General features: G+C 39.6%; 1 protein-coding gene across 1 annotated transcript; it reads right to left on the bottom strand.

Annotated features, from left to right (window-relative positions):
• Positions 1–3520: 3520 nt before the first annotated feature.
• foxg1a (forkhead box G1a) lies at positions 3521–19257 on the bottom strand. Its single transcript, XM_085143067.1, has one exon. It carries the CDS (start codon positions 18230–18232, stop codon positions 16910–16912), a length of 1323 nt encoding a protein of 440 aa, XP_084999193.1. The 5' UTR covers positions 18233–19257; the 3' UTR covers positions 3521–16909.
• Positions 19258–26078: the final 6821 nt, after the last annotated feature.

Below are 26078 nucleotides of genomic sequence, written 5' to 3' on the forward strand. Positions count from 1 at the left end.
TTGAAGCTAGAATAGATGTAAAGACAATTTACACTCACACAAAAAAAAAGATTCTTTACACTGAAACAATAATTTTAAGTAAAATGAAACTGAAATATATCAAATTAAGGATTTATTTAGTCAAATAAATCCTCATTAAGGAAAATGTGATTGATACAAAGTGAATGTACAGCAGTCAAGTACATTTAATTTGACCAGATTCTGGTACATTTGTGTTTATGCAACAAAATTACATTGAATTAAATGGGTAGATTTTTTATTTAAACTGAACTGTGGCCAAGAATTTTTTTATATATTTTATTTTTGGCTTTTTACTGGCTTTATTAGACAGTGCAGTGAAGACAGACAGGGAAGTGGGGGAGGAGAAAGAGGGGAACCGGCCGCTCCCCACCATGGTCGCCCGCTCATCCCAGTGATCCAAACTGTGGCCCTTTTGTCTTTTTAACAAAGGCAAAAATCAAAAAATCAGCTTGGAAAGAAGGAATGAAAGAAACGAGCCAACAAACAAACAAACAGAAAGCATAAATCCAGACAACGGCTCAGACCATTTCTATGTAATTACTATAAAAAGAATTAGCCATGAATGAAAGACATTAGCTAAGTTTTGGTTTTATCTGGACATGATGAGCCCAGATAGCTTGTATGGTGTATGTTCATATGTCACATACGTCACATGTGAACCTATACCTTTTTTTAGAGTCAAATTGGGATGTAGTAGTTTAAACTTTTTTACTGCAGTGCTGTCAATCCTATGAAACTGCTGCTTCACTGAGTGAATGGGTTAAATACAGAGAGGAATTTCCCCATGGGGATCAATAAAGTATACTTTATTTATTTATTTATTTATTTATTTATTTATTTATTTATTTATTTAAACAGCTTCAGTTTACAGTATAAATGTGCAGGTATGTACAGAGCCTGAAAACACTTCTGAATTTAGCCTGCTGTCCCAAATATCTGTAAATTAGATCAAAACAGGTGGAGGAAAGAAGGAAAAGCTGAACATTTGATTCCTATAGTTATGGGATGTGGGGGCTCTGTTGTGCTGTGAGATAAATTTTCTGCAATGTTTTGTGTCCACTTGTCCCCTTAGAGGAAAGGGTCACTGCAGCTCAACCAAATTCTGATCTGATCTGAGTGACCGCCTTCATCATGCGTTGATCATATACAGATGCAACATCCAAGAGGCATGAGTACACTGCCCAGTTGATCACTTATGGAAGGTTTTGGACCAGTGTGCTAATCAACTCTCTCTATAATCATCCAATAATCATCCTTAATCATCCTTAGGTTTTTTTGTCATTGTTTCCCTTTTAAAACCAGAATTGAATTTAGATCTCACATACAAACTCCAGCTTGATCCTGGCCTCATCGTGTCTCATAGTATCATATACCATATAGACAAAAGTACACCTACAGGACCTGCTTTGAACCCATGCCATGAAGCTCATAGTTCTTGTGCTGCTGTTAACACCAGATGAGGCTTGGAAATCCAGCCTTAGCAGACTGGAGTTTAAGCATTAAGCATCCTACCACTTCACTACCTTACCACTTGACCCATTTGTTGTGATTCCTAAACACTTCCACTTTGCAATAATACCTCCTACAGTATTGTAGAGTGTATGTGGAATATATGACCAATGAAATTTCACAAACTGACTTACTTACTTACTTACTTACTTACTATGACAGTACCATTCCATGACCTACTGTAGTTGCAGCTCATGACCCTGAGCCGTTCCTCTGGATGGAGTAGAAGAGCCAACTCCTATCCATCATCATATAATGAAACATACAAACTTGAGTTTTTAAGGTTTTGGACAGGCAATTTAACATCAAAAAGCCTGTTGTTGTTTTGTGCCTAATGTGTGTTTGATAGCAGTCTCTAGGAGTCTTCATTTATTCAGAAGAAGAGGGGGAGATGTTGTCCAAATGAGTGCATAATTGGCAGGGTTAGATGGCTCAAACCTATGAGTGAAGTGCCAAAACTATCCCTCTTTACCCAGGTTTCGCTCATAGTGTTTAGAGCTGAGCTGCACTCATTCCTGCTCAGGAAAAATCCTTGGATTTATTGAAACAGAGCTGAACTCAACTTAAAGCTTGGAAGTGAGGAAATGCTTTCCTTTTAACAGTATTCCAGTGTGTTGTGCTTTAAGCCACTTTTCTACTCTGAGATCACTACAACAATTTCAACATCTCTTCCTGCCTATTCTCAGCAGCGCACACACAGAGCAACCGTCATGTTTCTTTGTTTCTTTTACTTCTCTAAAAAGGTACTGTTACAAATGTCAGTCAAAGTGTAGCTATCAATGAGACTGTTAGTGTTTCAGCTTAATGTCAGAGTGTTCCAATATATTAGGATTAGCATTAATTAAATTAATATTTGCAATATTCCCAGTCTCAGTCTTTTCTCTTCAGATACTTGCAATCAAATGCAGCAGCACAAACATCTGCCAAAATTAAATCCCTTGTCAACTTACAACTACAGCTGTTCAAGTTAAGTTTAATATTTAATATGAAAAGAAACATTCTTGTTTTATAGCACCATTGACAGCAAGTTCTAACTAAAATTGGCGCAGTGAATAATGGTCAGGTTAGTGTTGATTTTTTCACTCAGGAGTGGGGCTGCTTCTCTTTATCAGCACAGCACTGCGCTGCACCATCAGTTGCAAAGCCAACAAACTGCCCATAACATTTCTTCAGAGACGCCCTCATAGCAAATCTTTCTAACTGCAGGCTGTGTGACAGCAACTCTGTTAAATAACTTCAATTCAGGTTCACACAGCACTAAAAAACACAGAGATTGGTGTATTTATGCACGCGGCACAAGACAGCATCGTCATTAGAACAGGGAAGGCAGTAAATAATGGTTTCTGTTCACTTACACATCATACATATTAGCTGGTATATACAATTTTGGGTTTTATATGGAGGAATCTTTGTAATAAAGCAAAACGCTATAAACCCTGTACTAAATCTCTGTTCTAATCAGTCTGCAGTCTACATCAATACATCTAAGACAGGGGTCTCAAACTTGCAGCCCATGTCACCCCTACTTTGCAGCTGTATATTGACATGAAGAGATATAACGCAATTTGGCCTTTGAAGTTACTTTTTTGTTAGGGAGGATTTCTATGCTGTTGAGTGCAATGTTAAAATAAGTTCTTTTAAAAGCAAGAAAATGATTTAATATCAAGGCAATGTGAGCGGAGAGCACAAACATGTGGAGGGATTGGCTGTGTTAGTTCAGTGAGAAAGTCAAAGACTAATGTGACACTTGTGTCTGCATTTTTATTTTGTTAAATGCAAACAAAATGATAGCAGAAGTGCTGCCACGTGTCCGGCCAGAAAGAGAGGATCAATTTGTTTATTTGGTAGTTCAATGAAAGGCTTCAGTTAAGAGTTCTGTTTTGTCTTGTTATAAAATATTTGGAATTTTTAAAAAAACAAACAAAACACTACATTTTCAGACATATTTGTGGGTGTTTTCTTGTTTGTTTGTTTCTTTGGGGGGGGGGGGGGGGGGGGGGGTTGTACTACTTGAACACTGAAGTGGCCCTCCAATGAGATGATAGTGCCAGCAGTGGCCCACAGCTCATTTAAGTTTGAGACCCCTGATTTAAGAGAAGAGCTCTATGATAAACATATTGATTCTTCTTTGTCGCCTCTCATTTGTCTGGACCATTACACTGTTTTCAGAGAGAAAACGTAAAACCTGCGCGGTACACTGTATTATTTTGCTAGTAAGTTACTCGATCCCACATTGAGCCTCAAATTTGCGATGCTCTTTGCAGAATGCTGGTCATTACTGAAATAAACTAGTCTTCTCTGTTCGTTTTTAAGTTAGAACTTTAGAGATTATAAATTTGCCCCGTGGCCCACTCTGTGGCTGAGTCGTGGCTGATGTGGATTCTGCACAATCTGCAGGTAACGAATGCATCCCTGGCTACAGGGCCGAAAAATTACCATAAATGTATAAAACTACATGCAACAGATTTACAACACAGTGCAATATATTTGAGAACAAGACTGCACAATTGATTGCGATATTACAAACCACCTCCATGTGAGTGCTGGCTTGACCCAGTTTAATTGAAAACTGAGAGCCGACTGTTTCAGTCTTATAGCAGTTTTATCTGCGTTTTATCACCATCTTGATGCACCTGATTGTCAGTGGTCTCAGACCTGGTTCCAGCCTTTAAAGTAACCACGTCAAGTTGATTGTACGGTTGTAATGTTTGGTTGCGTAGCTTCTCCGTCCACTGCACAGCTAAAGCTGCAAAGTCTTCCTTACTTACTGCCTTACTGCCATAGGTTTAGGCAGCTGGGAGACTTCGCTTTTTTTCTCTTCTCTTTCCAATCACTCCCAGAGCAGATTCCTGTCCCCTCCCCCCGAGGGTTCTGCTCCATTAAAAGGGAGCTCTTCCCTCCCGCTGTCGCCAAGTGCATATAGCCCCTGATTTATTTTATTTATTTGTTTTTGTTGGTTGGTTTTGGTTTTGGTTTGCTTTTTTCTTTTCCTTTTATTTGTTTTTCTTTGCTTGCTTTTGTCTAATATTGTACGACGGTTACTTTACAACACAAAACACCTCTTCTTAAAAGTTTTTGTGAAAATAAAAATAATTGAATAACTGCAGAAAATTAACTCGTATGTATTTATATAGCGCTTTACTTAGTCCCTAAGGACCCCAACGCGCTTTACACTACATTCAGTCATTCACCCATTCACACACTGGTGATAGCAAGCTACATTGTAGCCACGGCTGCCCTGGGGCGCACTGACAGAGGCGTAAGTAAATGGAAGTACTCATCGTGTGGTGGTCCTCCTCAGGGAACTTTTCAGGATCAGATATTTTACGCCCGGCATTCACGTGACTTTTATGTTTAATATATAGGGGGGGGGGGGGTTGTCTTTATTTGTTAATGTAAACATTGACCGAAAATGTTTCCTCCCCCTAAGTCGCAAGTGTCGTACATCTGATTAATAACTCATCAATTATGAAAAGATAAAACTATACAAGAAAATGACAAATGAGCTCGTCCTCTAGCTATGAGTTATGAAGATTACGGGAACCTTTGTTGGAAGACAGAAGGCTGTTGAGTAAGTGTGAGACAGAGAATCTTAAAAGATGTTTTAAAAAATACATCAGCGAACGAGAGAAAAGTACAAAAAGTGTCGGGCTTCAGCGCTATGACAAGTTTTATTATGAGCTAGTTGGCTCCATGCAAAGAAAATATTTTATTTTTTATTTGTGTAATCATCACCTCCTCGGTAAACATGACTGCAAACACACAGTGGACTGATTCACGGAGTTTCGGTGGTGCGTATAAAATCGCTCTGAGGATTTGAAAAAAAAAATGCTGTGAATTTATCTGACGCTCACGTCACACGCCTCCTCTCTGCGTTCAGGTGCAACCGATGAACATATGGTCACGTGGTGGTCGAGTCACCAAAGCAGAATATATATTTGGGTAGAAAATGAGAGAAAGAAGAAAACAAGAAAGCAAAGCGTGTAAACAGCTTCACAAATTAAGAAAAAGAAGAAGAAGCTTCATTTTTAACACACACACGAAGAGAGAGAGAGAGAGAGAGAGAGAGAGAGAGACCATCGCGTCACCTTCTGAAACACACACACTCATTAACCTGTTATTTATTTGCCTAAATGTTTTGGAACACTGTTTGTATTCATTATTGTTTCTGTTTCTGCTCATATGACATATATTTGATTAAAAAATGCCAATTAGCAAACTATTATTAAAAACGCATATGTTCTGTAAAATGTTGTAAAATGTTACTGGATTTAAAAACTAAATAGCTGTTACTGAAAATAGTAAAATTCTAATGATTGTGTGCGCTGTGGTTTTTATATTTTTCCAAAAAAAATGTGGAAACAGCCGAAATCAGCCTGGAATATTGGGTGTGTTTTTATAAAAGTCATAATGTCAATAAAACAAGCAACAACAAAAAAACTTTGTTGCTTCATTTATATCAGATTTTAATACACAGTGTGCTGTTGGTGCCATGTTTGGAATATTCGCTATAGGCTCCAAAGAAATTGAGAATTCCTCTGGTTTCTATATTTACTTTGAATTGACCTTTTTAATTATAAAATACAGAAATATAATTTATCATCTCCATTAAGCGTCTTGATTAACATCTGCGTGGTACCTCTTAGCTGTTTAAAATGTAGTTCTTTATATTCAAACTACCACAACGAATATCATACAACAGCTGCTGTGTGACCGCGTGTTTTATACACTGTAAAATAAAGGGGGGGGGGGGGTGCAGGACGTACTACGATCTGTTTTATTAAGTTAATGCAACTTCAAAATGTCTCGGTGTCTTCACGTATTCCACAGAGGATATGAGAAAGGCTTCTTGTTTTTCTTTACTATTAGATTGTCAAAAGTGTTGGCCATTGATTTCCTTCGTGGATTTGCCTAAACAAAGTCAGTTCTAACACTTCTCCAGTTGGGTCCACTATTTATCTCAGTTCTATATCGGGGTAAAGGCACTATATCCGGCTCTTGGTTTGTTGGGGAGTCAAAAGGAGGCATGACACTTGACGCTAATGGTAAGGACAAAGCTGCTCCAGGAAGGAGCCCGGTGCGGCTTCTCCCCTGACATACAGAGATGGTGAATGGGCACAGCAGCGTGGGCGTCATGGGCGGGCCTCGGGGGTCCAGGCCATCCTACTGGTATATTTCAACTACAACATACATTAATTCATGTAGTTTGTTCATTAAACAACAACAACAACAACAACAACAACAATAATAATAATAATAATAATAATAATAATAATAATAATAATAATAATAATAATAATAATAATAATAATAAATTCCCCCAAACACGCACAGATCTCCGATTCCAGTTCACAGTCGAGCTTCTGCAGTAATCGCTCAGATTTTGGGAAGCAGCCCTCATGTCACTATGAAGCTAAAAAGGGGTCATTCATCAGCCAGTGCAGTTCTGAAGCATGATCCTATCGAAAATGGGGAAACAAATGGAAATGTGTTGACTGCACTCACAGGAAACTGTCCCGGTGTGTGCTGAGTTCATTGATCTCCTTCCGCATGCGCCCAGAGAAAAGGTCTCTCCTGTTCGTTTCCTGCCTGCGCAATCTAAGACACGTGATTCTGCACTTCTCTGACTGTAACCACTTTTATCAGTGAGCCTACTACGAGTAAAGAGTTATTATGTATACCTGTTCATGATTTGTGGTTTCCCTGTGAAGGTGGCCCGATGACTCCCGTAGTATTCTGTAAAATGTATATTAACGGGTATTGCTGCGTTTTGGTTTGTAACCTCTGGGCACAGAGTGTGTGAGCGAAAGCACATTTATTTTATTTTATTTTATTTTATTTTATTTTATTGTAAATGGCAAAGTGACGTAAGCCAAATGCCTTCTGTCAAAGGTGGCTGGCCATGCAGTTCATATGCTCTGGTGCCGACCCTGGGGCACAGTCAGCTGACCTTTTCGCCCTGAGAATTTAATCCTGTGCGCCCTCCAAGAGCCAATCCCTGCAGTCTGAACCATTCAGATCCACGGAGAGGAGGATCACACACACCAGTAAAGTCGGGCTATTTCTAAAATTAAGCTCCTCGTCTTTAGGATCTATTTCAGGACAACTAGAGAAGAATAAACCTAACATTGTTTGGTTATCTATAACAGGTGGTGAGTGTCGGTGAATTTATAGCAGTCACAGAAACTGGTTTGAACTAATGGGAACTTTTTGGGCGGATACAAAAATGTGGATAAAACATCTCTGCATTTCCACAAAAGCGGTCTACTGAACACGAGTAAAAACTGCTGTCATATGGTCTACTGACATATAATCCGTTTTATTTCATTTTATTGTATTATTTAAAATTTCTGTTTGTCGCCAATATTTGCCAGTTATCTGTGGTATCTTTACAAACTGCAGTCAAACGTGTCCCGCTGTGTCTTTACTGTTTTCGTCTGTGATGCCAAATGTTACGTCAGTGTTTTGGGTTTAGTTTCGTTTGTGTATTTCTTTTAAGTTCTTTTAGAGACGCCGATAAAAAAATAAGATTAAGCCTAATCTAAAGCAGGGAGGAAAGACTGGAGAGGAAGACAAAAAATACAAGAAGGAAAATAGCAAACTAGGGAGGAAAGGGAAGGAAGGAAGGAAGTCGAGGGAAAGGGTGGAAGTAAGGGAAGGAAAGAGGATAGGTAGGAAAGACGGGGAAAAGAACAAGGGGAGGAATGAAGAAAATCAAGAGGGGATGGAAGGAGAGCTAAAAAGGGAAAGAGGGTAACCTAGAAAGGAAGGCCGAATGGTGTGAGAAGGAAATAAGGAATAAAATCAAGGAAGGAAAGAAGGAAAATAGGAGAAGATAGAAAGGAAAGGAAAGGAAAGGAAAGGAAAGGAAAGGAGGAAGAGAACGGAATGGAATGGAAGAAAGATGGAAAGTTTATCTTCACTTCCTCCCCCTCCTCCCCTGTGTCCTTCTGTTGCTTCTTTTGTCTTTTGACTGCTGGTCACCCCATTTAACATGGGACAGATAGCATCAGCCTGACAGATATTGGGTTCCCTGGCAGCTCCATTGTTGGGGGGGTGAGGAGGGGTGAGGGGGGGACGGGTTAGTTCTTGCGTTACAGTGGGACTCGTTTAACTCGCAGCCCTCTTTTAGGAAACGAACAAATTGCCGCTGAAAGTCCGCCTTTGTTGTTATGGTGGGCTGATCTGAGAGCAGCCGAGGCTCAAACACCAAACAGCCTGCAGAGAACAGCAGCGCTTGGATCAGACCACGACTCACCGAGACACCGACCGTCTGCTGCTGCTGCTCCACAAACTTTCACTTTTTTTTAAAATTATTTTTTTAGATCGTTTGATCAGACATGGGTTTTTTCAAGGCCAGTGTCTTTCAGGTGTCTTTTCGGTTTTCCTATTTGTGATGTTTTGAAGGCCCATGCTGATATTCTGAGGCATGTATTTACCAATAACCTGCTGTTCTTTTTCCAGCAAGTTTACAAGATTTATTTAATGATTTGGAGGATTATGGGCTATTAAAAATCTCCACTGACATATTTATTTGGACAATTTTGTTTTTCAATCATAAACTCTGGTGCCAGGAAGATGCTCACAAAATAAGATTTGGAGTGTTATTTTACACTAAAAAGCCAGCTACTGCATCCCAAACATATTTTTGAATAACACTCACCGATAACGTGCAGTTAAATGTTCAACGATTTCTGGCTTTGAAGAAGCTGTGAATCAAGCTTTCGAGTGTTATGGGACTAAAAAACTCAAACCTCAAACCTTGATTTGAGTTAAAGAGGTTCACACTGGTTTCTTTAAGGTAGTACGGTGCACTTGGTTTTAAGTGTTCTAATCTTCTTCCAAACATCCAGGGTGTTGGTCACATATACACTCACTCTCTAAATCACCCCCCTACCATTGGATTTATTTATTTATTTTATTGTATTTTTCAGAAATGTCATAACTTGGTACAAAAGAGCTCCTGAAATGGATTTTAGAGCACAAAAAACTTTTATTCTGTAGTCACCAAGAACACCCAGTTACTTTATTAGTATATCAGACTTGGTGCCTAATATACAAGCTTTTGTGGGGCTAAAAGAAACTGAATCCAGTTTTGAAGTGATTTGAGTTTCAGAGACTGATGTTTGGACCTTAACTATTTCCTAACGTAAGATATCTGCTGTGTTTCTATATAATTAACATGGACCAGAACATTTGAAACCTTGATTTGAGATTTAATGACCCACATTTTACAGAGAACTCCTTAGTATTTAGTTGTTTGAGCAGACCTGTGGTGTGGGTTTTAAAAGTCCTGATCTGTGATAACTCGAGTTGTTTCTTTCACAAAGTAGCAAACTCACTTTTTACAATCTGAGCTCTTAAGATTTCTATAAATCAGCCTTTAGAGAGAAGAAAATAAAAATCTCAAATAAAACAATCATGTGGGTGCTTTTTTATTTTTTCTAAAAAATAAATATCCTTGGAGATCAGAATTATAGTGTTTTAGTCATTACAGTGATTCTGTTTTCTATTTGGTAATTCGGTTCCAGACCATCACTTGTCTGTGAGTGTGGGTTTACAACATTGTTCTGCATTGTGTTGTTCTGCACCACCATAAAATAATAATGAAATGTTGGTCCAGGATCGACATTGCAACTGACCAATCATACTGTTGTGATGTCATAGCTTTTTTGTGTGGAAAATACTATTTATTTGTATAAAACGCTTTTCTGGAACAAATGGTGGCCACTTTAAGTGTTTTCTTTATTATTTTATGCAATAAAATGAATGTGTCGAGTTAGGTTTGTTGGCAGCCAAATTTAGATCATTCATGTTGGTTTACTAATGATCTTTTTTAAGCATTAGCTAGCTTCTTGGCTATTGATTCACTGACCAGCTGCAATGGTGATCAGCATTATTATGATGATGCAGGAATAACACCAATACAGCTATATCAGATTATGCAAGAAATCTGGGCTTTTAAAGCCTGATGTTTTTTGTTTTTTTGTTTTTGTTTTTTTTTGGGGGGGGGGGGGGGGGGTGCCAAGCTTTGTGTTTTTCTATTTAATGCCAAACTACCAAGATACTCCGAATTTTATTCCTACCTTTCAGACGGTAAAAATCTCCTAACCACCAGATCTTGTTTCTCAAAATATTTCCCATTTTCGTTTATGATAAAGCTAAATCTTACAATTAAATCCTGGATTATGGGATCACATGTTTAATCCTTACTGGTACAAATTAATGTTGTTATTTTTGCTATTTTTAAGACACCAACTGGGAATGTTCATTTATCCTTTAAATCTCTAATATAGTGCTAAAGAATAAAATATTTAGTTGTCCTCATGGACTTTACTGCCCTCAGAGTCCACACTCAAATAACTCTTTCTGTTTTTTAATCCGATGTTTTGATGACAACAGGCCGACACTGTTCAGTGCCTTAACTGCGTTCCATTTCAGTGCCAAAGGAATTAGTTTTAAAAACCTACATTTCAAAGTGTTTAATTTTGTGGCGTTTTATCACTGACAATGAGATTCTTGTGAAATGGTCCAATCTGTTTAGTCAAATTCAAACATTTAGGGCTTTCTTCATATGTTATCCTCTTGTTGGTGATGGAAAACTCGAAGCCCAGATGTAATGTAAATCGTTGTCACAAATTAAACCAAATTCAGAGTAGTGTGTGTGACAGGAATTATTTTTTACTGCAATTTTCTTTCAGAAGCTTTATTCTTCTCATAAAAACATGTGAGCTTTATACCTGTTGACTAAATGTGCCCAGAACTTCACATAATTGAGATTTTTCTGATTAGAAGAAGAGCTGCTGCAAACTTTCTCCATTTAAGGACTTTAGAGGCCAGACTGACTGATTGTCCAATAATCACTTTTTTTTTTTTTTTAAATTTCCATTCATTCTATTTTCTTTTCCTCTTCTTCTCAAGGCAAAAAATCCATCAAAAGTCATTATTGTGCCTTTAAAATGCCATGCTGAACACTTTAAAGTGAGTCTTTTCTGATCTGAAGAAATAAGTAAATGAATGTCTCCTATAACTTAAATCGTTATCAAGACATAAAAAAATAAGTTGATAAATAAATAGAAAACCCAGGAGCCCGTCTAGATGAAATGTGTTCACCAGGCAGCCGAAACAAGCATGCATAAGGCCTCTGACAGAGTAGCAAAACACCGGCTATCGATCCGCAAAATAAACCCTGAAGCTGTAGAATGAAAGATCACAGTTGATCCACTGAGCACTAAAGCCGCAGCAGCAAACAGCACAAACAGCCGAAGGTTTTCAGCGACTCCAAACGACGGATCAGTGCGTGATAAAAAGGCGGAGGAGATCCTGAGCCATCTGCACTCAGACTGAAGCTAGCAGCCGCTGCTGTGCATCTAGTGATGCACAGAAAAAATAAATAATTATGATATAAAAGCAGAAAGACACAACTATCAGCGTCATTGCATCATCATTCTTTTGTTCCACCTTCTGCTACTTTGATTGCAGGTTCAACACAAACACTACACGTCTGCTACACATGGGTCGCACTTGCTTCCTGTGGAAGCTGCAGGCAGTCTGAAGGTTTGACCTTTGACCTCCTGCTTCAGTTACTGCAGGTGCAGCACTGAAATATTTCATGATCCAAAATCTCTTAATGGGACATGAATTTTGTTTAAAAAGCAAAAACATTCAATAATAATAATGAACTCTGTTTTGCTTCTTTTGGGATTTTTGTTTTTTGGAATAATTTCCACTGAAAGAAATGAAGAGATTTTAAGATGGTTGCTATTTTAACACATATTAAGAAAAGTACAAAAAAAGGATGGAGGTTTAACCTTTGACCTGTGGGCTGCAGACAGGCATGAGGGCAATAATCCTTATTCTGTCATTGTCATTATTTGAAATAATTGTACTACCTGTTGTTGTTGTTGTTGTGAGGTTTCTTTATAAGTTTGTTTTAACTAAATAAGATAAATATCACATTTTTCTCACACTGACTCTATGAGAAACTCAGTGTTTGCTTTGCAGGCTTATTGTACGAGCAGAACACGCTCACATCTGCATGGATTATGAATGATCCTTCCACCAAACGACAGGGAAGATGGGAAACAAAATTCTGCAACAACACCAAGACCTGTTGTTTCTGAGACAGAAAATTGGAGCTTTAAGATGGATGGAGCTGACCTATAGACCTGCTATACTCCACTATATCACGTGATGGCGTTTATCCAAAACCGAACAGAGACTCATTCAGGTTAGAACGTGTTGTCAGGTGAGGAAGGACGATCCTCACATCGAAACAGCTTGTTTTGTTTTGTTTTGTTTTTTGTTGTTGTTTTTTTCCTTCAATTGAGCAAACGTTATTCGAATTTAGCAACAACATTGCAAGAAAACGGGCTTCAGAAAGCATGAGGCACCAACTAAAGTGGACTCTAGAGAATTTAAACTCCTGAAAGTGGAGAAAGAAAAAATGTATATGTGTGTGCAGCCTGTGCTGAAATGTTAAAACACAGAGAATAAGCTGGAAGGCCTGCAGCGCCTCAGACAGAGAGGCTCGGTTTACGGCTTTACGCCACAAACCTGCAGAAAAAAATGTGAGGTGGTGATTGTGCGCCACCATAGAGAGAGAGCGAGAGAGAGAGGAGGAAAAGCTGCAGGCCGCGGATCAAAATCACACCAGCTGCAACAACAAACATCCACGCGATCACAGCGACATCTGAACACACTGTGAGTCTTTAGGCGCTGCTCATAAGCGCTGAGGAGGAGGACGCAAACACCATCTCTGCATCCAGATCTCACTTTTCTTTTTCAGGGCTGAAAGTAGAATTCTGATTTCAGGTTGAGTTCGGAATCACGACAACTGCACAAAAAGCGATCAGAGCACCTCAAAGAAGACACTGAAGCTGGTCCTGGCAGCAGCAGAAAGCACAACACAAACGCACACGCTCAGCTTTGAATCAGACTCCCTGAATGAAACACACAAACACCCCCAAAAAAGCGTAAGAACAAAACAGAAAGTGGCACATAAGCTGCAGCCACACAGAATTAAACGCAGAGCATCAGGTAACAAAGAGAGAAAATCTCCAAATGTGAGACTTCACGACCAGCACGTGCATCCCTGCTGAATTTAATTCATGTTTCTTCTCCACAGAAGCGCAAAAATACTGAAAACCGATATGTGAACCTGTTTACTGAAGAACCGAATTAACACAATCTGAAATGTAAGGTGTGTGTGCGTGTGCGTGTGCGTGTGTGTGTGTGCGTGTGTGTGTGTGGAGAGATTTAAAAACCAAACCAAGCATCTGCGACCTATACATGAAGCATACATGTGGATCTCAGACGCACCGATCGTTGCATATACAAATATGACACCACAAAAATAAATAATTAACTTCACACAACATGAAATAGTTCCAAATTTAAGAAGTAAATTTTCAACCTTGTTTAAGTTTCAGCTGTAAAATAGCACCAAGAAGGCGCAAACCCGGCCACCAGCATCTGAAATACTCAAAATCTAAACCACAGTAGCGCCAAGAGGAAGAAGAAAGAAAGTCTCCTGACGGTGGAAATATCAAAAATTGTAGTGGAAAAAACGCGCCATCACCATTTGGCCCCTGACCAAGAAAAAAATGCACAAATCTCTAAATTTAAGGGAAAAAAATCATCTTTTTCTGATTCTTAAAAAGAAAAAAAATCAGATGAGGCAGAATGATTAAAAAACAGAGAAGAAGAGTCATCTCACCATCAAAGTCATCACCTGTTAACACATAAAAAGCCACAGACAGACGAAAACACTGCACAGCGCCAAAGAAAGAACACCAGTGACCACAATTAGCCTGCAAAAGCTGACTCTTGTTTAGGAAAGATGTCAAATCTGAAAATGTAAAGGGGAAAATATCCAGAAAGTTTCTGCTCTGGGCCTTAAAAAAACAAACAGAACTGAGCAAAGTGAGCAAGAAAAGCCGCATTTAAAACACTAACACGCATCAGTGACACAGCGCTCAAATCTGCTCTCACATCCTGACTTTTCTTTGGAAAAAAGACTGGAAAAACTGGAGCTCCTTACAACTAGTGTACGGTGGTTTGAGCTGTGAGCAGTTTAAACCAAACAAACATATGATGATAAAACAGTGCAAAGATGACATTATTGGGGAGGGGGGGTGGAGGGGGGCTGCACACAAACCCAGAGGCCACAGCCTCCAGCGCCTCAGATTTCACTGCTCAGAAGGAGAAAATGTCACAACCTAAAACACAAAAAGACCCTCACACAGTCAGTCAGGCTTCAGCAGCCTTAACGCGACCTCCGGTTGCATCATTTGACAGTTTTTTCACCGAGACGCGCATAAATCTGCACGCGTAAAAGCTGTAACGCACAGGTTGAATTTTTTTTTAATCCCAGACGTGTGCGTAAACAAGAACAACGAAAACTCCAGGAAAACATAAACGGAAAACACTCGTGTGGATGAGGTGGGATATCGACCTTAGCCCACAAATGAATCAAATGATGTTTGCTCTCCATAAAACCATAATTCAGAATCTGATTAAGAAAATCCAAAATTTAAGTTAAAATCTGAAAAAAAATTTGGTTTTGCTGTTAAAAAAAATATATGAACAATAATAATCCTAAATTGTTTTTTGTGCTTTTCAGTGAAATCAGTGAAAACACGGACGGCAGGAATAAAAAAAGACAAAAGGATTTTCATTAGTTATGAATGTAACCTATTCTTTTATTTTTATTTTTTATGATTATTTTTTTTTCTTTTTTTGTTCTTTTTTTTAAACTTTTGTAAGCGACAAACACGGGAATAAGAATAAGACCACAATAGTATCACAACCATGAAATTTTTTTTAGAGACGACAATTAAAGGACAATCATTCCAAGTAGTATTAGATAATGAGGCATTTTTTCTTGTCAAACAAACGGGTTTTTACATCGTTCCTCCTTTTATAGAAAAACAGAAAAGCAAAAGCCCACATTCAACTTACAAATAGACATTTCTCTCTCGCTCGCTTTTTTTTTTACTAATAATACAAAAAGTAAATAAAAGGAAAAGAAGCGTGAACGTCCGTTTTTATCGGCGATCACGTTTACAGTCAAAGAAAGCACATCACAGGTTGCACTGCGGAAAATATCCATCAGCAAAACGAGAAATTTGTGCTCAATATTCAGCCTTAAAATCTGAATTTTCTATAGCACGAGCAGTTAAATTCAAAAGGTTTAAAAAAAAACAGGCAACATGAGGCAAAAAAAATCTCTCCAGCAGCACTAACAATCCTTCGCTGATGACACTGAAAAAAATCGGCGCCACCAAACTCCATTTAAGTTTCAGCTAATTTAAAAAGACTGCAAAAAAAAGCAATATAAATCTCGTTTAAATGGATATTTTCTGCAGTGAGGGAGGCATCATTCACTCCGTCATCCACACCTTCTCTCATCCATTCATTCATTCACTCATTCAGTCCTTAATTCTTTCCACATTAGGCCTGTAGTATTATGCAGCTGAATACTGAGTCTAAAATTCCTAAAAAACCGATTCTTTGGTCTATAGAAAGTACATTAGCAGTTTTCAACTGGGAAATTAAACGAGTGGAGAAACAGTCTCGGGACTTTAAACTGCGGGAGGCAGAGTCGCTAGAAACAAAAAATAAAAAATATATATAAAAAATGTGTTTCAATTTTGTAAAATAAAATCACTCTCCGCCGCTTTTCTTCAACCCCGCATGATACCTATAATACTGCAAAAATGCGGGCAAAACAGGTTATCAGAGATATTATTATTATTTTACCTTTTTAAATCTTAAAATTAGACGAAACTATTTTAAATACACATTCTATAAAAGTAATACCTCCTCCAATAATAATAACAGAAAAAATCAGCCTGCAGCTCTCCTCACGCTCTCTGTTTTTTGTGTTTTTGTTTGTTTTGTTTTTTATCTCAGATCACATTGCACGTCGCTGACTGACAGTACTATACAGAGACAAACCCCGGACACTTATAGGAACAGACATTATGTACACAAAACTTAAAACTGCTGGAGAAGATGGAGCAGAAGAAGAAGCAATAATAATAATAATAACAATAATAATAATAATAACAATTAAGATAATAATAATAATAAAAAATACCTGGAAACTTCAGGGCTGCTTTCTGTTAGTTTCTCAGTGCTGCTCTTTTTTGTTTTGCAGTTTTAAGCCTCTTCTCTTTTTTCTATAGTAGGTAGTTTATAATAATTTTGTCATTTTTTGTACAATGTAAATGTTCAGTGTAAAATGTTCAACTTACAGTTCCAGTCACTTAAAGATTCTCACTCCTTCAGGGCAGAATGAGGGGATGGATGCATGGATGGAGAGGTGAGGTGGGATAAAGTGGAGGGGTGAGGCTGGGGGTGAGGGTTTGGGGTGTTAGTGTATAAGCGGGTTGGAAGTTGAACTCTGGTTCTGATGCGTAAAATAGTCAGACAACCCCCCGGAAAGTCCTGAGGAGAAGGCCGGCAGAGAGCCGGACAGAGCTGGCCTAAGAGAGTCACAGGGCAGCGAGGAGGACGGAGCCTGCGGGGAATTGGAGGCCGAAGCCCGGGCGGCCTGCAAGGTGCCGCCGCTGCCGCCGGACTGCGTGGTCATGGACGGGTGTGGGACATGAGGGAAAAAGTAACTGGTCTGTCCGGCCAGTAGATTCACCGAGCAGGGGTTCAGGGAGTAAGTGGCCCCGGAGCAAGGCACGGAGAGGCCGCAGGGTACCGCCGAGGCCGCCAGGGCCGCCGCTGTCAGGTGGTGCGTCGCGTAGGGGAGATCCCCCCCGACCAGCCGGTCCATGCTTAGCCCGTTGGAGGATGGGAACGACGAGTGGTTGTTGCTCATGTTCTGGGTGAGCATGGTGCTGTAGGACATGGGGTGACCCGGGTATCCCGAGGAGGTCCCGTTGTAGCCGAGGGCGCCGCCTGCCCGCGGGTGGTGTAGAGAGAGGAAGGGGGACATGGGCCAGTACAAGGAGCCGGCTCGGTCCATAAAGGTCAGCCCAGAGGTCAGCCGAGCACCCCGCTTGAAGGCCAGCTTGGCTCGGGACGTGGTGGACCTCCGTCGGAGTTTCCCGGTAGTGCCGCCGATGAAAACGTCGTCGCTGCTAGGGTCCAGCATCCAGTAGTTCCCCTTGCCCGGGTCGTCGTAGTGCCGCGGCACCTTGACGAAGCATTTATTGAGGCTGAGATTGTGTCGGATGGAATTCTGCCAGCCCTGTTTGTTCTCCCGGTAGTACGGGAAGTTTTTCATGATGAATTCATAAATGCCGTTCAGAGTGAGCCGCTTCTCCGGACTCTGTCTGATGGCCATCATTATCAAAGCGTTATAACTAAAAGGAGGTTTTTCATACTTGCCGCTTTTCTTCTCTCCGTCCTTCCCTCCAGCGCCGCCGTCTCCGTCCTTTGCGTCCTTTTTCTCTTCCTGCTTCTCCTTCTCGTCCGGGCAGCTCTCCTGTCTCGAGGAGTCACTTTTAGGGTCCGCCTTAACGTCCGGCTGCGCGGCGGGAAGAGGAGCTTTCTGCTCGGCTTCGTCCGCGGCGCCGGGCCGGTGGTGGTGGTTCTGGTGGTGGTGGTGAAGGTGGTTTTGGTGGTGATGCTGGTTCTGGTGATTGTTGTTGTCGCTTTGAACGGCCTCGGGCACCAAACTGTTTATACTAAACGACGATTTAGGAATCATTTTCACCTCTTTGCGCTCTCCCATATCCAACATCACCGGGCAATAAGGGGGGAAAATGGCAACGACCAAAAGCGACGATCACAGCTGGGTTTCAATCTGTCCTGTCTCTGCCTGCGAACCAGGACGGGAAGGAAGGAAGGGGGGATAGATAGGAAGAAAGAAAGTATAGCCCAACAAACTATTTCATGTTCGGTTTGGGGAGAAAAAAGGAAACACACACACAACACACATGTACACACACATCGATAGGAGACAGATAGCTGCAATTAATTAGGGAGCCACAGCCACTAAAGCAAGTAAAAAAACATTGGTTGGACCTTTCCAGTCCTCAGCCAACCAGGGGAACATTAGTATTAAATATTAAGGCGTCCTCTGCGCTTTCAGCCAATCATGACGCACAGGGAAACACACACATCCACCAATGCCTTGCACGCTGCAAAAAATGCCCACCTTCCCGATCCATTTCATGGTTTCTGTCTTAACGAATCGAAATTTGATCAAAATGAACATTGAACTGCGACAGGAACTAGTCTGTTTTTATGGTTTCCAAAGCGAATCGTTTGCTTCGAAATTTTTTGTTGGATGTTAGACTATTCTTCTTCAAACTCGTGCTCCCTGTCCTCGTATTAATCTCATCTGCGAAATCATACCCTTGAACTGTAAACGGATTAAACTCGAATAAAAAATGGAGATTTTTTAAATCCACTCGTCTATTCACCTGACATTTTTTATAGAGAAAATGAAACTTTAGAGCCTTTTTACGCCGCCAAATCGGACACTTTTTACAGCGTAGAAAACACACTCACCCTTATCAACACTCGTGTGCCTTCCCCTCATCCCTCCCCTCTCACACTCTCTCCCCCACCTAAACCAAAAAACCATAGCTGGAAAACACACACCGTGCATGCGTAAACCCAAATCCCCGCCGCTCCTCATATTTACACTCCTCCGATTCAAATATTTGCCCCTTCGGCGTCTCCAAAACTGTTTACATCCCGGGAAAATAAACAGAGGAGAGGGGATCCGGAGGGCACGCGGACACGGTCAGGACAGGCTGAGGTGATTTATGTGTCAGATCGCAGCAGACTGCGCTGCGCAGAAAGGCTGCGGGGCTGCTTCTCCAAAAGCCGCTTCTCCGTCCGTAAAATGTGTATGTGGGCATAAACACGGTGTCATTTCAATCTGCCACTTTAAGGAAGGTTTCAGTAGTCACTTACTTTCCTCCCAGCGGAGGAGAATTTAACAACAGCACGAAGTGAACCGGAGGCAGGAAGAGACTCGGAGTGTGGGAAAGGGTGGAGAGCCGAGGGCCGCCGAGAGCTAGAACCAAGCCGCATTCACAGATTTATTTTTTATTTTTCTTTTAAACCGTCATCGAAAGAAAAATGTGAAACAATTTAACATAACATTTCAAATGGGGATTAGTGTAATTTTTTTCCTTCGAAGAAATAAAACAAAATAAAATAAGATACGTTGCAATTATACGCATATACTGTGACTGGTACGGCACCCCTGCTCCTTCATTTACTGCTGCTCTAACGGCACTGAGGGATGTACGCAATGAAGTCCACAATATCTCCCTTATCTGCCTCCGCTTTAACGTTCATAAAATTAAAGACGGGGACGCTGTTTATGGGTTGATGTGTTTACATTTATAACAGAATTTGGTTGCCAGCCCGCGAAGAAATGATTGCGAAAAGGAAATGAAAAAAGTTTAAAGTGTCACATTGGAGAGGAAATTAGTGAATAGATACCGCTGTTGTTCTTACATTGTTAAATGTTTACATTATTATCGTATGTTAATAGTAAACCGCTAAGAACACATATTGCTTTACAGATACTACACGAACTGGGCTGTGCAGTAATATTTACGCACTTTGTTATTGTTGCTGTTGTTTGTATAAAGTCAGATGTTGTTTCTGGTCTCACTGGAGTTCGTTTAATTCATGCATAAACTGCAACTACTGCTAAGTGTTCCCACAACAACTACACGACTATCCACTCAAATACGCCTGTAGTACTTCCAGCCGTATGCAGCTGCTTCAGCCCGTGAAACTACACAACTACCTCTTGTTAGTAGCACTGCTGGGGTTTTTTTATTGATTCACTGTCATTATTGACGAAATGAGTACAGCTACACCGCTGTTATTAGCACAGTAATAGTAATATTTCCATGCAGATATCACAAGTATTGTTGCTACTACAATGAAGTTTTTCTCTCCATATGAGCGCAAAAAATAAATATATTATGTTCCCCCTCAACAACACCCTCACGTGTTGTCTGGAACAGATAATTACAAAAGGGAAAAAAACTGTTAAGTCTACAAAATAAAAGCCTTTCAGAATGTCATTCCACCTTAAATAGTTTAATGGGAGACACACTCAGCCAAATCTGTCAGTCTGTAAAGTGCACAACAGTTGATTTAACACGTTTAAGGTGGTATGAGGATCTTGATGTCAGTGTGTGCGAGGGGAAGACAACCGAAATTGTAAGCTCCCCCCCCACACACACACACACACACATTTTTTTGACATCATTGGAGCATCGAGTTGTCCAAAACGAAACCACATAAAGCTAATTGAACATTTTTCCATATTTTTTTTATTTTACTTTGAATTTCTTAACTTTACTTGAATCATGTGGAAATCTGCCAACAACTCACAGTTTTCATCCAAAGTGGAGACTTTTCGGCAGAAATGTGACTCAGCTTGCTGACACACAGAAAACCTACAATTTAAGAGGACAAAGCTCATTTATTAACAAAGAGCGACTTTTAAGAGAGTCGAGCTGGATTAAATACACCTGACGTAATTCTTTGTGTAGTTCTAATAAAAAAGGAACCAGCTGCTCGGACACGCTCCGCTGTTTTTACGCACGAAACACTGAATTGTCACGGAAGCGCTTCTCAGACAACCACAAATATGAATTTATTTTCTGTGAAAAAGGTGAAGCAGTCTGTCAGTGACGGGCGCTCATCACTGAAGCAAGGCAGGGGAAGACTTGTAGCAAAGTGAGCGGGTTTATTTCGGGCTGGAAGGTTTTTAACGCACAAAGAAGAAACTGAGCACTGAACACATTCTCAGAAACTACAAGTCTGAATAAACTCCATCAGTTTGTCAGAATCTCCATTTTTTGTTTTTAATTATTTTGTTATATAAACCATAATCATGTTATTATTATGGTATTTCCCGTCTGTGAAGCTTTATATTTTGTTTTTATTTTAACTGTTTTGCTAAAAAATAAATCATTTTTAAATTCGAATTTAATTTTTATATGAACATTTCATATATGTGTGATTTAATGCCATATTATTATTATTGACTGGTCTTTTACAATAAACAGAACCAAAAAGAACAATTTGCTAGATGAAAACGTTCATGGAAAGGTTCTGTAATTTTTTTATTTTCTTCATTTGGATCTTTCATTCACTTACCATAGTTTTTATAATACAGGATAGATTCAGCTTCATGTAATGCTTTTTTTTTTTTTTTCAAATAATAATAACAATGATGAGACGATTCAGGGTGTTGGTCAAGTGCAAGCAGGTGCCAAAAAACTGATACTCATTCTTCCCACTAGTTTTATTCGTGCGTACAAACGCGCGCAAAAAGGAAATGTATTTAGAGGGACATTCTTTTCTCCATTATGCTTTTATTTTGACAGCGTAATCTAACTCGGTGCTGTTTGTTTATGAGCTTGTCTGTTAACTGAACATACTGGCTGTTTGCTCAGAGAAGCTCAGGATGTGAGCGGACTGTTCGGCTCAGTTTGCATGTTTTCTGCAGCGCTTCCGTGTTGTCGCTGTGTTTCCTTGTTGTGTCTGTATGTGTTGAGGTAAATTCCTGATTGTGTCTGTCGGGCTGTGAGACTCTGCAGCATCCAAACAGACCTGAGGAGGAGGAGGAGGGGAAGGTTGTGGAGGAGGAGGAGCCGCAGAGAAAACCCTCCATCCAGTCTCAGAAGGACAAAAACAGGGATGAATAAAAATTGGTGCTCTCTGGTGTTAGTTTGTCCAAAAGCATCTCAGCAAAGCGCCTGTTTCAGAAATTTAAGGACACGTTTTGTCCCCTGAAACAAAAGCAGCAGGTGGATTCGTCGGAGAGAGGCCAGGAGGGGTGGTTTCTGCGGTTCCAGATGTAAATCTGTTTCTTTAATAAAAATAAATTTACGTAACAAGAGCTTCTTTCTAATTTTTCTCGACTTTTAGATGCTAATTCTAACATTTGCTTGGGCGGGTAACAGCTGGTGTTTAAATTAAAAAGCTGGGGAATTCAAATGAAACCAGGATCCAGTTATTGTCCTTGTAATTTAAAATGCCAAAAATAAGCATTGAAGAAAGTGGCAACAAGTAAAACTCCAAATAAAACCATATGAGCGTTACTATTTGGAGAATCCAGAGGTCGTGGAAAAACGGCTGCTTAACAAGAGGGACTGAAAACGACATGGAGTTCTTTTATGGGGGCAAACGCCGTCAAGAAGGATAAGATACAGTAAATCTTGACCTCAGCAACTTGGGAAACACTTGAAACAACGTGAAAAAAATATTTTTTAAAGTATAACAAATCAAAAAGAACCATCAAAGTACACTCAGTGCTAAGTTCTGAATATAGAAACTCAAAATAAACTTTTTTGAAATTTTCCGGCAAAATAGGAGCGTCAGAAACTTTCTTATGCAAGAGATTAAAGTGAATCTTCTTTGTTTTTATTGAATTCTGTTGGGAACAAGTTTCCATTTGCATCCTTAAATCGTTTACGAATATGAAACATTAAATAAACCTTGTTAGAAGACTGAAATATTTTTATTATGACCTTTTTGCGCATCGCTCTACTTTTAATAATATATCAGTTAAAACAAACAAACAAACAAACAAACAAAAACAAGCATATTTACGGCGAAAAAAACGCAAAAGAGACTTCCGACCTCCAGCTGTCTGATCATAATTAGGATTTCAGCCATCACTAAACGAAAAAGATTATATTCTTATAGATTATATTTTCAGCATTTGTTTTATTCATTTCAAGTGTTTCTGGTTGAATTGAAAGGGAGAGGCAACAAATAATAAAATACCTCTGACCTTGCAAAGCATTAAGGCGCTTTGGTCTCTGAGGGCATCCTCGGGGACTCGGTGGGATCTGAAAGTTTTAAGGTTCTTTTGCTGCTTACTGTAGAAGTGGGTTCAATTATGAGGGTCTCAAGAGTTGTTGTTTGGGATCCAAGAGCTTCTTAAGGAGGGGAATGGTGATCATTGGCGCTCAAGAGTTTAAGGGGAGGTTAATAAAGGTCAAGACCTTCTTAAAGTTGCTAAATACCAACAGAAAGAGGACAGTAAAGAAGAAAAAGCTCAGACCAAGAAAAGCATGAAGGGGGTTCCTGAAGTTCCATAGTTCAGTCCAGGAATGTGACTAAGGAACTTCTGGTTCCATATCAGGAATCTGGGAATTCTTGTGGGGTTGCTAAGCAGAATATAAAGAGATCGTTAAAGGGGGTTTTGGGGCTGCTTCTTGGGGAAAGGCTGTTTATTTGGACACTGAGTGATTCAATAAAGAGTTTTTTAGGTGGTTCAATTTTTTTTCAGTGAGCCCTAACGGCTTTCAGATTTTCTTAAGTTAAACCTGGTGTTTTAATAAAGTCTGAGAGCTTGTTAATGGAGTCTATGGGGTGGATGGAGCATTCTGTCAATAAAGGGTTCCTTGGGTTCTTGTAAAGGCTTTTGGTTATCAAAAGGAGTCATAAGTGAGTTCTAGGGGGTCTTACTGTGGTTTCAGGGATTTGTTGCAGCTCTATAAGGAGCAGAGGATATCAGAGAGACATTTTAGTTCACAAGTCTATTTAGATAATGATAATAAGTATTTCTTTTTCCTTTGGGGAACAAAGTAATTTTCCCAAAGTGTTTTTTTAAACACGGGCATTTGATTTTTGTCCCCTATAGTATGCCTTGTTGGGGGGTGGATCGACCAATATAATCGGTGTTCCCTTAAATCCTACACAAAGACGATGGAGTTAATCTGCAGAATTTACTGCCTTAGAGTGTGAATGTTTGAACACATGACGCTGTGTGATTTCTTAACATCAGTATTACCATTGATTGGCTTTAGAGCTCAAAGAAGGAGAGTTGATGCCACCCTGCAGTGGAAAGTGGAACTGCACCGAGGCAAATGCCACTCTTCCTGCTGGCATTCATATTGAGCCTCAGTCTTATAACATCTATCGTTATTTTTTCAAGCAGTAGTGTGATTTAAAGTTCGTGTCTGGAAAACATAAAAATGAGACTGTGATGGCAAAAAGCAAACACCTGAAACTTTCTCTGGTAAATGTTGGAAATTCCAAATTGTTTGAAACGACAAACTTGCTTGCGTCTGGTCACATATAAGTTCTAACAGCAGGCGATAATATGCAATAAAATATTTAAATCATGTCAGTGTATCCCATAAATACTCAAGCGAGAAAGGAGAGAAAATAACTTAAAAATCGCTTTATTTTTAAAGTGAGTCAATAAAATCCTGACATCACCGCGCGCTGGGTTTTAATAGTATACCGCCCTCTTTTTTCACACACCAATCTTGCTACTTTTGTTACATTAACACGGAGATCTGGTGTCATGTTGATGTTACAGCTGCAATGATCTTACAGTAATCCCGTTTAAACTGCTGGGAAGTCTCTTTTTATAGTAAGCCGAGTTCAAGAGTTTTTAACAGGAATCAAACGTTTATTTGGATCAGGCCTATTGTGAACAAGATATACTTTTACAAACACGATTTTTTCATCACCTGGAATACAGAGAACAACCTCCACATAGAGCGACCAGCAGCAGAGACTGTGGGGTTACGTTGCTGAGAGGTGGTTGAACTGCTCACACATGTCACTGCAAAGATTAAACACATGCAACTATACAGGCTACACATTGATTTCATTCACTGTTTCATTTCATACATTTTTTCCAAATAGCTCACATACAGTATGCACTGTAACATTATGCGTGTTTGTTTGTTTTTAATAATTTGATGATATTCTCTTTGTACATCAGTGTATTTTGTTTTTCACACGAGCGGCACCGCTGTTATATCCACAGGGTTTGGATGCGTCCGCTGATCTGTGGATTTCTTTTTGAGCCACACGTTTCTTGTGAGATTGACTGCTGACTTTAGTAAACGACAGCCAATCAAAATGTGGGACATCGTATGTGGAAAAGGGGGAGGAGGAGAGATTGGTCAAGGTGATGAAAATGCTGTGCAGTCCCACATAAAATGAAGCACCTGGTCACCCTAACCTTGCTTTTTGCCGTCTAAACATTTGACCTGGAATAATATCAGATTCAATATTTAAATGTGCAAACCTAGCCGGGTATAATGCACAGTTCAAATACGGACCTTTAACCTCCTGTATTTTTAATATATATATATATTTTTTTGGTTTGTCATTTCTCGTGTATATTAATATATTTATTCAGTTATTTATGAGGGAAATTGAAGTAGAATTCTTGATTACTTTGGAAAAGGTGAAAGGAGATAAACCTTTAAAACCAGCTTCAGTGTGAAAAACAATAGCCCACTCACGGAGGTAAGACCTGCGCTCTTTTTAAACAATACATTTAAAAAAGCAGTTTGATGCGTTTCTTTCTTCTTTAAAATCACCCTCTAATCGCTGAATGATAGTAAACTTTACTATAGCCCAAAGCATCTTTAAAGTATAAAAAGTAGAGCACCTATGACGCGCAGTCAAAAGCAGCATTAGAGCCAAAGACAGAAACACAATGAAGTTTAAATGAGAAAGCTAAAATGCCATCGTCAGTATTTGGTTTCTGGATAAGTTCAACTTGTTTCTGCACACTGTTCCTGTCCTTGGGCTCCTGCTGTTTCTGCTCTCTGCTGGTTTCTCTT

Source organism: Neolamprologus multifasciatus, chromosome 19 (assembly GCF_963576455.1).
Source record: "Neolamprologus multifasciatus chromosome 19, fNeoMul1.2, whole genome shotgun sequence".
In the NCBI taxonomy this organism is placed as follows: domain Eukaryota; kingdom Metazoa; phylum Chordata; class Actinopteri; order Cichliformes; family Cichlidae; genus Neolamprologus; species Neolamprologus multifasciatus.